This window comes from Rhopilema esculentum, chromosome 8 (genome assembly GCF_057945365.1).
Source record: "Rhopilema esculentum isolate cy_ngs chromosome 8, ASM5794536v1, whole genome shotgun sequence".
NCBI classification, from domain to species: Eukaryota; Metazoa; Cnidaria; class Scyphozoa; order Rhizostomeae; family Rhizostomatidae; genus Rhopilema; species Rhopilema esculentum.
Window position 1 is genome coordinate 3,543,581 of NC_142822.1, and position 12,706 is coordinate 3,556,286.

General features: G+C 36.8%; 3 protein-coding genes across 4 annotated transcripts in view; 1 reads left to right on the plus strand and 2 right to left on the minus strand.

The window, feature by feature from the left end:
- The window catches only part of LOC135695131 (uncharacterized), an 80,038-nt gene that overhangs the window by 24,879 nt on the left and 42,453 nt on the right, over positions 1–12,706 (plus strand). For both annotated transcript variants that reach the window (XM_089109636.1, XM_065214113.2), the window contains exon 17: positions 624–716. In XM_089109636.1, the coding sequence (XP_088965762.1) occupies positions 624–716 (93 nt within the window). The remainder of the gene's footprint in view (positions 1–623; positions 717–12,706) is intronic.
- LOC135695140 (uncharacterized) lies at positions 1,291–9,801 on the minus strand. The gene is made up of 3 exons (XM_065214123.2): positions 9,597–9,801; positions 2,935–3,594; positions 1,291–2,142 (listed from the first exon to the last, which is right to left on the minus strand). Exons 2-3 carry the CDS (start codon positions 3,395–3,397, stop codon positions 1,874–1,876), a joined length of 732 nt encoding a protein of 243 aa, XP_065070195.1. The 5' UTR covers positions 3,398–3,594; positions 9,597–9,801; the 3' UTR covers positions 1,291–1,873.
- LOC148959813 (uncharacterized) lies at positions 3,603–9,577 on the minus strand. The gene is made up of 2 exons (XM_089109641.1): positions 7,616–9,577; positions 3,603–6,983 (listed from the first exon to the last, which is right to left on the minus strand). The coding sequence occupies exons 1-2, from the start codon at positions 8,094–8,096 to the stop codon at positions 6,397–6,399; spliced, it is 1,068 nt and encodes a 355-aa protein (XP_088965767.1). The 5' UTR covers positions 8,097–9,577; the 3' UTR covers positions 3,603–6,396.

A 12,706-nucleotide genomic window follows, 5' to 3' on the forward strand; every position in this document is an offset into this window, starting at 1 on the left:
TTTCTAAGACTTAAAAGCCTTAAAACAAGATTTTTGCGATCAGATAAACACAAGTGAATTATTTACCGCTTAACTGACATGGACTTTTAGTTTTCTTATGCACAAATCATAATCAATTTTCTTCTGTGACTATGAACGAACTTAGCTTTGAAATGTCTCAATACTGTCGTCTTCTTGCCTAGCAATAGACCTTCCCCTTATTACGTCATGGCGCAATGCATTCTGGTACTTGTAGATAAACCCGCGAACATTTGTGTATGTTTTCTACGGCGATCAGACGAAGCTCTGTTGTTATTCAACGCGCTTTGCTCAAATTATCAAACAAATCATGGAAAATACGGCAGAATGTACCATCGCCGTAGTCTTAGAAAACATAATCCAATGTTCGCGGGTTTAATTACAAGTACCAGAATTCATTGCACCATGACGTAATAAGGGGAAAGGTCTATTGGAAAAGTGTACGTTTATCAGCTAACATGAATTAGAAAATAATACCTGCTTAATGCATTTTATCTCTCTCTTCAAATTGAGCATCCGCTTTAGATTACTCTGCGTTCCCTTTCTTTCGCTTGGCAATCACATTTAGGCTACAATCCCCTGTCACTTTCTCTTCTACATTCTAGGTTGCAAAGTCTGAAAGTGCCTCCGCCTCAAAACGTACACTTTACTGCCGAACTCCATTTTTGAAATCAGTATTGGCATTTGCCTTGCAAGAGGTATGTCTTGTTTAGATTTGAAATGGTAATAGAGCTGCTTAGTGTTTTGAAATGTTTATGAATATGTACTCTATAAAATATCACCAAGGGTGGCAAATCATGCTGGTTTGTTACAAATTGGCCTAGAAATGGGCTCATAATGTCCTCTCTATCAAATCGCTGTAATTTGGTAGTGGTTCTGATTTATTAACTAGGCCAAAACAACAGTAATGCATTAGCAACACGGGCATTGAGAACTTTGCACAGTTCCAACAGCAATACTGGACCGGGATATATTGTATTCAAACCACAAACCCTGTTAGCTAGATATCATACATAACAGGGAGCTTTGAAGTGAACTTAGCAAGTCACCACTTGCCTCGGGTCAAGGCCAGCCCTTCTCACAAATATGGCATCGAGCTAATTCTGCATGATCCGACAACCAATGCATTTGTCAAATGCACCCGAAACTTAACCTAGTAAATAAGAGGGACGTTTTTGTGCTTTATAACAGAAACGCCCTTCTGTTTCTTTGGGCCAATAAATAGGCCTGTTAGCAGAGAATCAGTAAAATATCAGAAACGTCCTTTTTATTTGAAAAAATTGCCATCTAAATCACAATAGTTTTTTAAGTAAAGTACTTGACTAATTTCTAGGGAAGATGGTATAGTTCAATATTCGTCGCAAAACTAATATCTCTTCGATGCTTAGCATATTGCTAAAGTGTCATTTAGTGCATCAATGCTTCTAAGTGCGTATGCAGTTTACTCATACAATGACTATTTAGGCTATTCCTGTTGCACTTACACTGAAAATGCTCAAAACATGCAACTAAGATTATATTTCATTCCGATATAAACCGAGTCATTGCAACAGTTTCTAGACGATTGATTCTATCTCCTGATGTAAAGAACTGAATAAACTATACGCATTGCTGATAAATTTGTTTGATATTTTATTGTAATCGAACCCCTATCTCATTTAAACAAACAAAACTATTTCTTTAAATGCTTCTCTGTCTTGGAAAAATGGAAAAATTACAGCCTAAGGTGTTTAGAACCCCTCATTAAGATGTCAATGACAATGATGGATGTGCTACCGTGCATTGTATTGATGTCGTAAGCAGCCTGCAAATGATACTTCATAACTCTCTTCCCCATTTTTTCCCTTCACAAATCCTACACCTCTTCAGGTACAAGGCCTTTCTGCGAATTTGCGAGAATCCTTTTCTTACATTTCCACTTGGTTATGTATTCTCTGCTATTCTTTACTGTTCTTCCATTTTCATCTTGTTCTATGCTGGAGTTGTTCGATTCTACCTTTTCAAGGTGATATTCACCAATTTGTTGGCTACCGTCCTTGAACACGTATCGCCCTGGTCCAAGCATTTTGTCCTCAGCAAACTGGCCTTCATAGAAATTATCACCAAATATCAGTTTCCCGTCACCTGTGTAGGCAAACGCAAAATCTTATTTGGTATTACTCAATGGCGTTTTTTTTGGTATTACCTGATCACAAGTTATATACCAGGGGGAAAGATTAGGCACAATTCACATTTAATTCATTCACAACAAAGCATATAAATCTTGTATCTCGGGTCGGTTCTCAGCTCGACAGCCAAGGCAGTCTTTTCTGCTGCCTCTACAAGGCCAATATATCACCGTATTCTATCTAACCGTATATAAGCCATTTTACCTAACTTCAGCGTTATTACCCTCGCAAAAAACGTTTCGTATGGCCCCACTTGCAACAAATTTTCTTTTTTGTTTAATATTTTCTTGAAACTTTCCGAATTAACTGCTCATTTTTATTGTATTTATTTCCTCAGATATCTAAACTAGGTTTTGTTTGTTTTTCTTTTGTTTATATGTTATAGATTCATTTCAATAAGATATTGTTGCAAGTGACGCCAAGATTACTAATACTTTATTCTTAGCTTCTCCTCAATCTCCAGTACTCATACAAACATTCTATTTTCTACCAGCATATACATACTATCATACTAAGGCTCTACTTTTTTCATGCCTCCGTCCACGAATGCTAAGTCTCATCTTAGATGATTTAATAGCAACGTCTTGCACTTTACTTGCCGTGGGTGAATTCGAGGTTCCTTGGCAGAATGTTGAGCCTCGTTTGGTACTCACTTATATCAACCTTCATCTTATTTTATACACACGCACATGCACAGAAACAATAAGTTAAGTTGTTAGCACATCTCAACCTACACATTTTTTCTTACCGTGCCGCTTTCCGTTTTTCCATAGCCCTTCATAAACCATCATATCCGCGGCGTATTTGTAAGTCCCTCGTCCGTGCCTTTGGTCATTCACCCATTCCCCTCCGTAAACGTCACCGTTGCCGTAAAAGTATACGCCAAATCCATGCCTTTTATCATCTTTCCAGTGTCCTTCATATTTTGACCCGTCCGGATACATAAAGGTTCCGCGTCCGTTTTTCCGATTGAACTGATACTCGCCAACATATACCGCCTTGTTCTGCGAGTTGAACACGTATTTTCCTTTTCCGTGACGCAAGCCGTGCTCATATGTTCCTTCGTACGTATCCCCGTTGGGTAATGTTGCCTTGCCTTTGCCGTGGCGTTCACCCTGCGTGTTTCTGTCTCCTTCGTAGTTGTACGTCTTTACGTGCGGTCCTTCGCCTCCTTGAGTGGTTAGATCATCTGTATCTGAACTCTTATCCATGACATGAAATTTCAACGTAAATTAACTAAAGTATGAAATGTTTTTCCTGCTTTATAACTGTTTTTGAATTTAAGCTGATAGCATCATATCGTTTATCTGTATTTGCTCGGTTCAACAGCTTACGGAGCCTTGTAGTACAGTTAAAGGTACTTCAGTTTTGGAGTCTTATCTTGTTGTTGTCTTGAGTCTTGATTATTCTGTAAAATTGACAGGTATTAGCATCTGTGAAAGAACATCTGCATTAGTGTTACAAGGCAAAGTTGCCATGACAAAAACACAACGCTAGTTCTCCTAAAGAAAGCCCAAAACATGTGACAGTTTCGTTGAATACGAGGCGTGGTAGACTTAAATGTGTTGTTGCCATGGCAAACGTAAGCCAGGTACCAGAATGACATTAAATATGCATAAATAGAAACTTACAATTTGCTACCTATTCGCTTAAAAGAATCGTTTTGCATTCAAAATATCAACAAGCAGATCTTGGAGCTGACAAGAATTAAGCTGGAGCTTTGAATCTAAATAATTTGGAAGCTTTTTTTGCTTGTGTTAATGGAAAAGATAAAAAACAAAAAATTACGTCTTTTTCAGCTTTCCTGCTAAAAAGGATTTTTAGAACCTTTCTTCAGAATCTCTTTTGGCCTTACTAACATTTTCTCATAATATGACATATGCCTTTTCTATACACCTTTTCTAAAAATTTTAAGTCTGTTACTATTGGAAATGAAAAAGATTTTTAAGAAATACCGGACATTGCATTAACTCCGCCCATGATGCATTGAGGGGATGTACTGACATCGTGTAAACTTATTGGCCAGGTCCAGGCTCCACTTACAAAAATTTTATCTCTATCAAAAATTCTAAGTGCAACAACTGCTTTTTACTTTCTTCTTCACATCTTCTTTACAATTGCCTTCCAACTTTTTCCTCTTTCCCGCTTCTTTTTTTTATTTCTTTATTCGTCTTTTCTTCCTTTCTCTTTTCTCTCTTTTCCCCTCTTCTTCCTCTTCCTACCCTCCTTCTTTCTTCTAATTCTTTTTCTTTTCCTCTTTCCTTCCTTCCCCTTTCCTTTCTTTTTCTCCCCCTTCCTTCCTCAATTTTTCTTTTCTACCCCTTTGCTATTTTCTTCCCCTTGTCTCCATCCTTCCTTTCTTTGCTCTGCCTTCTTCCCTATTCCTTTCCTCGCACATTTGTGTCTCGCGGGAAAGCCACATATGCTTTTGTGTGTCTCGCGGGAAAGCCACAAATCACCATTCTTTTTTGTTAATTGATGTTGTTCAGCGTGTAGTACGTCGAATGAGATAAACACAAACTGTTATACTTAAAATGTGACCTTGTACATAGAAAAATTGAATATCGTAATGATGTTTCGAGCATAATTCTTTGACAGGTAAAAAGAATAGATAAAGCAACGGTTCAAAAGCCTCTTAAATGGCGTTTCGAGCAAAACTCTTTTGATTGGATAAAGAGTGTAGGAAGAGCAACGGTTTAAAAAGAGAGCAGAAGGGTAGATTCGAATGAGAGCATATATATAACGCAGAGAGAATAAGGCATAGAGTGTAAGGATGAGATGGAAGAGATGGGGAGGGGGAAAGCAAATACATTAAATAGTATAAATTATAATGTATAGCTACATTATTAAAGATAGTTGTTATGTCCATTTGGAATGAGAGTACCAAGTATAGGGTTACTAAAGATTGTTTGTTAAGTCCGTTTGGAGTAAAGAGTGTCAAGTTTAAGGATTCCAAGTTAGCAAGTAAACAGTATGTAAAACGCATTAGTGTTCTTGCCTAAAGTTCTTGTCTGTCAAATGTGAAGATTTGATATCCCTTTGCTGTCATTTGTGCATCCAGATGGTTTTTGTACGTTTCCCTTTAAATTTAATTACCTTTGCAGAGATGTCACAGCATTGGACAAGGTCAGCGTTTTAAACCTAATAAATTGAGTGGGTTCAACGGAATTAACCCGATTAAACCAGGTGCCCCTAATCGTACCGCTAGCATATTTTCGTCCAGAAATTTGTGTATCTTGATTGATTCTTCTATGAGCCTTGATTTAATAAATTTACGGAAATAAAAATTATTAGAGATTCGATAAGGCCACCCCTAAATTTCTCTATCTCTTTCTTTCATATATATAAACAATTTAGTAAGCGGAAATTATTTATGGTAAATCAAAAGCCTCTTTATTGTTTACATTTTCTTCACTATTTGTTTCAGCTTTAGGTACTGTATAATCTAATTCTAAAAACGCAATTGGTCACTGCATTTGCGGTGCAGAAAAATGAGATGAATTAGTAAATGATCATGAACTAAAATTGTTTTTTATTGTAAATGCACTAAACATACAAGTATCGATAATTTTGAAAACAAAGTTTAGACTGCAGGTTTGATTGAATGGGCCACTTTATTTGTCAGCATTTTCATATGAACGGGATTTATAACGGATCGGATTTAAAACATCATCGCTATTGAAAGAGTTTTTCTTCCTATTTCCTTTCGTCTCTTTTGCTAGGAAGCTTCGGTTGGTAGGGCATCTCGATTATCAGGGAATCTCGATCATCAGGGAATCTCAATCATCAGGGAATCTCGATCATCGGGGTATCTCCACATCAGAAAGTCTCGATCAGTAGTAATTTGTCATTTAAAGACCTGTAGTTTCGAAAGAAGCGCCTCCTCGACGAGCATAAAATAAAAACAAGTTTTTTATGAAGAGCGTAGCACCTACTGTTTTCTGCTTACGAGAGGCGCGTGTGCCCTTGGCTATCTTTCTTAGCGCAAAGGTTTAGCTAGGATCCAATGCGTTTGAAGCACACCTCTCCTCTATGTCATTTCTCAAGGTTTATTAGTTTACATCTCCAGCCTTCGGCATTTCAAGGACCACTTTTAGTAACTTATGCCTTTCAATACCAAAGATTAACACTATGCTACCAAGTCAATTAAATTGTGTCATGTCTGAAGGCGAATCAAATAACTACGAATTGCATAAGAATGACTCTAGATTTATATTGATGGCTCATCTTCTTCATTTTTGTTTCCTCCATAGCCACGAATTTTTTTATGACATTTCCATGTTATTATATATTCATCTGTATTGGCCGTTTTATCTTTTTGCTTATTTCTATTGTTTTTTTCATTTTTATTTTCTTGTTCTTCTTTATCACTCTTATATCTATGTTGCTCTGTATCCTCCGCCTCCTTGTCGCTCTCTTCACTCTCGTCCCGTTCATAGGCGTTCCTTTTCTCCTTTCCCCGGCTCATATCCTCTGGACCAGCCTCTTCTGAGTGACGTTCAGACTCGGTTTCGCTCTCATAATCCGCGCTATATTCGGCCTCGACATTTTCGCTTTTCTTCATATTTGCTTCGTCACCTTTGCCATCCAAACCTTCATCAACTTCAGACTTCTGCTGTTCATCTTCCTCCTCTGCATTCTTTTCTATTTCTTTTGGGTCAAGAATCTTTTTACTTTTCACATATTCACCGATTTGTTTACTATTATCCTCAAAAGTGTAAGTTCCTGGTCCAATCATTTCATCCTCTACAAACCGACCTTCGTACGTGATTCCATCAAATACCAGTTTCCCTTCACCTGCAATTTTGAAGAAATTTTTTTTAAGTTCTTCTTCCAGTGAATGCCATTCTATCTACGCAAATTTATCCCAAAACGTCCTTCAGTGAGGGTATATATTCATATTTTTAAGAATGTTATCGAAGTTGCTGCTTCAAAATCTTTCAGCGTCTATCTATGTACCTTTCAAAATTCTTTCGGCCTATTTTTTGTCATATTTAGAAAACCTTTGAGGACATTTTCTGCTGGGGACATTTACTAATGACTTTGATAGACAATGTTTTTACCCGTTTCTCAATTATAAATAAAAAACTGCCATTTCACCCTTAACTTTTATCTTGATGACATATTTACAAAAGTACTGGTACTGCCTGGATATCTCCCAAATAAACATATTGCTGATATGCATTTCGGCATTTTTTTCAAAAGATAATTAACTTCCAAACAAGCACAGTGAAACCTCATATTTTGCCCAGGACACCTGTTGGACCAGATTTCCTGCCCGGTGAACAGAGGTCTCTGTTTCCTTGTGTCTATTGGTCTGGCGATTAGACCTTGAGAAAAATCAGACCATTTTATCTTTTGTCTGCAATATGATTGGCTATTTTAGCATTTGTTTCACTGTAGTCGTAAAATGTAATAATTATAATTACCGTGACGCTTTCCTTTTTCCCAGAACCCTTCGTATGACATCATATTTGCTGCATATCTGTACTTCCCCTTCCCATGCCTTTGGTCGTTGTTCCACTCTCCCCCATACACGTCCCCGTTCTTATAATAATACACTCCAAAGCCGTGTCTCATGTCGTTCTTCCAGTTCCCCTCGTATCTTGACCCATCAGCATAATAAAAGGTCCCCTTGCCATCTTTTCTGTTAAACAAATATTCCCCTGTGTACATCGCTTTGTCTTGCGACGTGTACACATACTTCCCCTTGCCATGCCGTAATCCATGCTCGTAACTTCCTTCGTAAACATCACCATTCGAAAGGCAGGCCTTACCTCTCCCATGTCGCTCCTTGTTATCGTTTCTTTCGCCAGTATATTGATAAATACTGACACTTTTTCGCCGCTTATGAGCTTCTTCGAAATCGCTTATTGCAACGTCCCTTCCAGAATCGCTGTCAGAGCTCATCTCTAGCAACACAACAACCCAGTATTTTTTATAGCAGCAATTTCAAAATGTGTGTTTCCAATCAAAACTCTTCGACACACTTTTGCCGAACTTCGAAATATTCTTCACCTGAACATTTGTTTATGCAGTCGCTGGGTAGCTATCTCGAGCTTTGCAAGCCGCCAACCTGTATGCTGTATGCCGACACCTGCTCTCATCCTTCTGACTAATTTTGCAATCCTACCAACAAGTGCAGGTCATGACCTGCTAGGCCCTCCCGGCCAGCTCTTTTTCGCTACTTATTTTGATGACGTAATTCTACATATTCAGATGAGAAGCACCCTAGCGATGTAGCATCTTGATACAGTGGGCGCAACCAAATTTATGTTAAATTTCAAATGCCATCGCTCTTCAAAATGAAGATGCTTCATATAGAAATCTCCATATATTTTGTTTCGTTTTTGTTGGGTCAATACTAAAATCTTAGTGCAAAAACGTAAGCCTGTTTCCAATCTCTTTTCCGGCTTCCTTAAATTTGCTCCGGACACCTGGTAGCAGAATTTGTTCTTTTAAAGAAAGATGTTCTTTATACCTAACTATTACAGTAATGATATTGCGATATGAGCTTAAGTTTTATTTTTATTTATTATTTCAAACCTTCCCTCACCAATTACCGCCACCGTTTAATTAGAAAAACCCTTCCGATAATTTCAAGATCATGAGGTCTTTCCTGAAACTTCTCTTCTACAAAATAGCGTTAACTTCAATCATTTACTAACTTAATTAAAGTTAATAACGGCTATATGTGATCTTCATATCAGTATTTAATTTTTTAGATTTGAGTCTTTTTAACTTTTTATCTAAATTTGATAATAAAGTTTGCTTTTTATCATGATTCAAAGCTCGATAAGAGCAATTTTAATCTTAGATTCATATATAAACTTTATTTCAATTTTCCACCGCATAAATCTTCAGTTACTTACAGCATCTAATTGCTAGTTAATTCCAACTTTTTCAGAATTCTCTAATACCATTTTATTTCAATAGACCCATTTGTAACTTTTTTTAAATAATATTCTGAATGTTAGCTGCTAATTTTCCCTTCGCCCATTTATTTTTGTGTATAATTGTAAAGATTGCACTTATATATTTGTTCACTAGACAACCTTTTATTGCTTCGTTTATAGCTTTAAAGGGTCCAGCAATGTTGTCAAGCCCACTTATTAGATATTTACGATTAGTAGCTTTCTGATTATTTTCATAACCAGCTGAGTTTTCTGCTATTGTAGTCTCAGATTCTCGATGTTTTAGGATCTTCAATACAATCTAATATATTTTCGACACATTGTTTCCATATTGTTTCGACAAATCATCCTTTTTTTTCGTTTCTTGAATCAACTTCTTTTTAACTGCCTGTGATAAAGCTTCCATATCTCAGACTTGCTCTATTCGATTCAAATCACTGTTTAGTTGTAATATCGATTGAAGCTATTTGGTTTAAAAAGAAGATCGACAACAAACCTTTCTCTGAAGATCATTCACGTGTCTGTTTCCATTGATTGGTTTATCTTCCAGTTTACTTAAAACACTGTTGTTATGCTGAGCTTTAGCTGCTGCCGTTCAGTGATGACCCATACTAAGCAGCTAAATGTCTCTTGTCTCATACCCTAGATCGACAAGCTACCACTTTTCACAATTTGTGTTTCACCTCGCGATCAGCCTTTGTACACGCTGATTGTTTTGGAAAGAAACGATTTTCTTTTGGAATTGTGGATTGTTATGAGCTAGTACCTGTAGCTGCTCATTCTCGTAAATTATAAATGAATTCAGAATAAGAAATTTCATTCGAAGCTGTTGTCTGATTCTTGCTGAATATTTAATCACCCAAAGACCGATACTCGTTTCTTGCCTATCCATTTACGTAATGTTTTAATTCTCTTCTATTTATGAACAGCCAGTCATTGCTCAAATCATCCAAGCCTGCTAATATGAATATTTTCAGAAGTATATCCATATATTTATGGGTATCTTTACATGATATCTATACATGAAATTGTATAAGTCGTGTAGTTAAAAACCACTACAAATGCAAGCAAATCACTTAATATTAAACCTAATGATTACTATTTTTTCTTCCACGAAGTGGTATCATGACTTTTTGTCCGGAGAGGAGTGGCTGTTGTCAGAATACTATGCAGAATCGCTCGTTATTTCACGCCACCACGAGAATTTTAGCCGTTCAATGTCGTCTTTGCAGTAGAAGAGAGTTTAAACGTGCCTTTTATAAAAATGTTATTTTCTGATCAATATTTTTATTCATGACAAGACTATCAGAGTATTTTAGGGTAATTGACATCCACGAACCCAGACCATATCTCTTTGGGGGTTGAATTAAATGTAGCCAAATGTTGGCTTGGTCAACTTGGCCTCTTTGGCAAAAACTGAGGCCAATTAAGATGATTAGTTTTTCATTTGGAGACACTCTGATCAAGGCCACGCCGAATATCATATTTGAAAAAGTAAGTTAACAGTTCATATAGACTTATATCAAAAGAAGCAGCAGAAGAAAATGCCTTGCGGTATAATACAGTTTGACAAGCTGCACTGCAAACTGTTTTTATTAACAAAACAATCTAATTTGATACAATACTACTTTTTATCGTAGTATGTTTTGCGTAGTCAGCACTGTATCGGTTTACAGGTTGTTTTCCATTGCCTATAGTTACTCTTTTACCTCAAGTACCTGTTACTTTCTGTGCAGAATGCGAATAAGTGAGTTTGTTAGTTGGCATTGTGTAAGAAGGACTTCCTCTTTCTTTACATCATTGCTCTAGCCGTTAGTAAGGTCATGTGACTTTCTTTCACCATCCTCATATATGAAGTTTCTTTAGAGTTGGCTATCAAACTGGTTACTTGCAGATGTTTCAAGACTTCAAATAAAATCATCTTTTCTTACCACAGAGCTTTTGAAAAACCCACAAGTTAGATTTCTTTTTCAAAGTTGGATTAATGAAGATTAAGAAGGTTAATTCTACAAATTAAGACTCTTTTTAATTTAAAATGAGGTGCTAATTATTAATTTTCTTATCAACCAAGAAAGTGGTAAAAATTTTAGTTCCATGGCCTAAATAGCCTGCGTATGCATAAGGTGATATCAATACTTGGATCCTAGTGAGAAGTAATTTGGGCGATACATGGTGGTTACTGCAGATCAGATGTAGGTAGGGGTCATACATAAATGACGTCACCAAAATTTGAAGATTTTTAACCCCCCTCTTCCCTGTCACCAGTGTGTCACCCGCTTTCTGACCCCCTTTGTATTATATTGCCAGTGACGTCACTTCTCGTGAACTGCAGTTACCCCCCACTTGCTAAATATTCATTTAAAAAGAGAGCAATACAAAAAAAGCATATTTATCACAAAAAGTTGCGGAAATTCAATTTTGCAATAATTGTTTTTTCAAAAAGTTGCGAACATTATATGTTGCGATAAATGAAAATTTTTTAAAAAAAATTTAGCATTCTTGGTTTGCTCGGCGAAATTTCCCGAAACGACCGGACTTTCTGTCAAAAACTCAGGATGTAGAAATTAGCATACCTGTTTCGCTAAATATCTACTTTATATTTAATAAAATAAAAGTTCTACGTATCAAAGTCGGGTGTGATTTAGACAGTTGTAGATAGGGGCATAGCCAGCAGAGGGTGCTAGGGAATGTGACACCCCCAAATTATCGATGTGTAGGTAGGTGAATCTCTGATGGTCTACAAAAGATGGTCTACAAAATCTTTACTTGTCAGTAAAATCGTCTATCGGTAGGTAAAATAGCACATTTTTTGTCTTCAATGCTACCACAATGACTGTAGAACGTTTCGCTTTTTTGATAGATTACAATTTTTACATGAAAACAAGGAGTATGTATGGACAATAAAAAGTTATGATAGGATCATGGGGGTAGTCGTCGTGAGGTATCGTAAAGCAGTTCTGATGAAGATTTCGAAGAGAGTTTTTTCTGTACCTTTATATTCTGCTGGAGATAAACCTGTTGCTACTAACCCTTCCTTTATGCAAATAGCAACTTGAGTCTGTCTCCTTATAGATATAGCTCAATGCAATTTTCCTTAGAAGAGATGATCCCACTTTCACCAAGGTGACATCACCAATTCCCTACCAGGCAGATTATTGATTACTCTTTCATAACTGCAGTAAATCTGCATAGAGCTTCGGCCAATTAGCCGTTGTGGGCAAACTCCTCCAAAACATATCAATACTTCTTGCTAACAACTTGAATGCCTTTTCACAATTTTGCAAGTTTTCATTGAATACATAATGATGTTTCCAGCATTTAAAATCCTCTGTTCATAGAATTTTCTCGCTACCGGCAGGTTGCGTTAGAATCCCGGTCCTTGGTTCAGTTTGGAAAAAGGGCGCCATATTTTCAAGTTGATTAATTATACAGGGCACAGAATCAATATTTGGCTAATTATTATGTAACAGTATTTTTTACGACCCGAGGTGTCGACCTTTTATTATTTTTCCTTTGTTCAGAACGTCCATCAGAAATGTTTTTTACTGAATCGCGGAACCAGCGTAACTACTCTTTCACCGTCGGTGGTGTACAGTCTGTTAATTA

What these genes read in the sequence shown, in the direction of transcription:
- LOC148959813 (XM_089109641.1), bottom strand. Translation starts at nt 8,096, where the DNA reads ATGAGCTCTGACAGCGATTCTGGAAGGGACGTTGCAATAAGCGATTTC. An exon ending in GGAAAAAGGAAAGCGTCACG is followed by an intron (nt 6,984 to 7,615) that starts GTAATTATAATT and finishes TCAAAATTGCAG; the next exon opens with GTGAAGGGAAACTGGTATTT.
- LOC135695140 (XM_065214123.2), bottom strand. Translation starts at nt 3,397, where the DNA reads ATGGATAAGAGTTCAGATACAGATGATCTAACCACTCAAGGAGGCGAA. An exon ending in GAAAAACGGAAAGCGGCACG is followed by an intron (nt 2,143 to 2,934) that starts GTAAGAAAAAAT and finishes TTGCCTACACAG; the next exon opens with GTGACGGGAAACTGATATTT.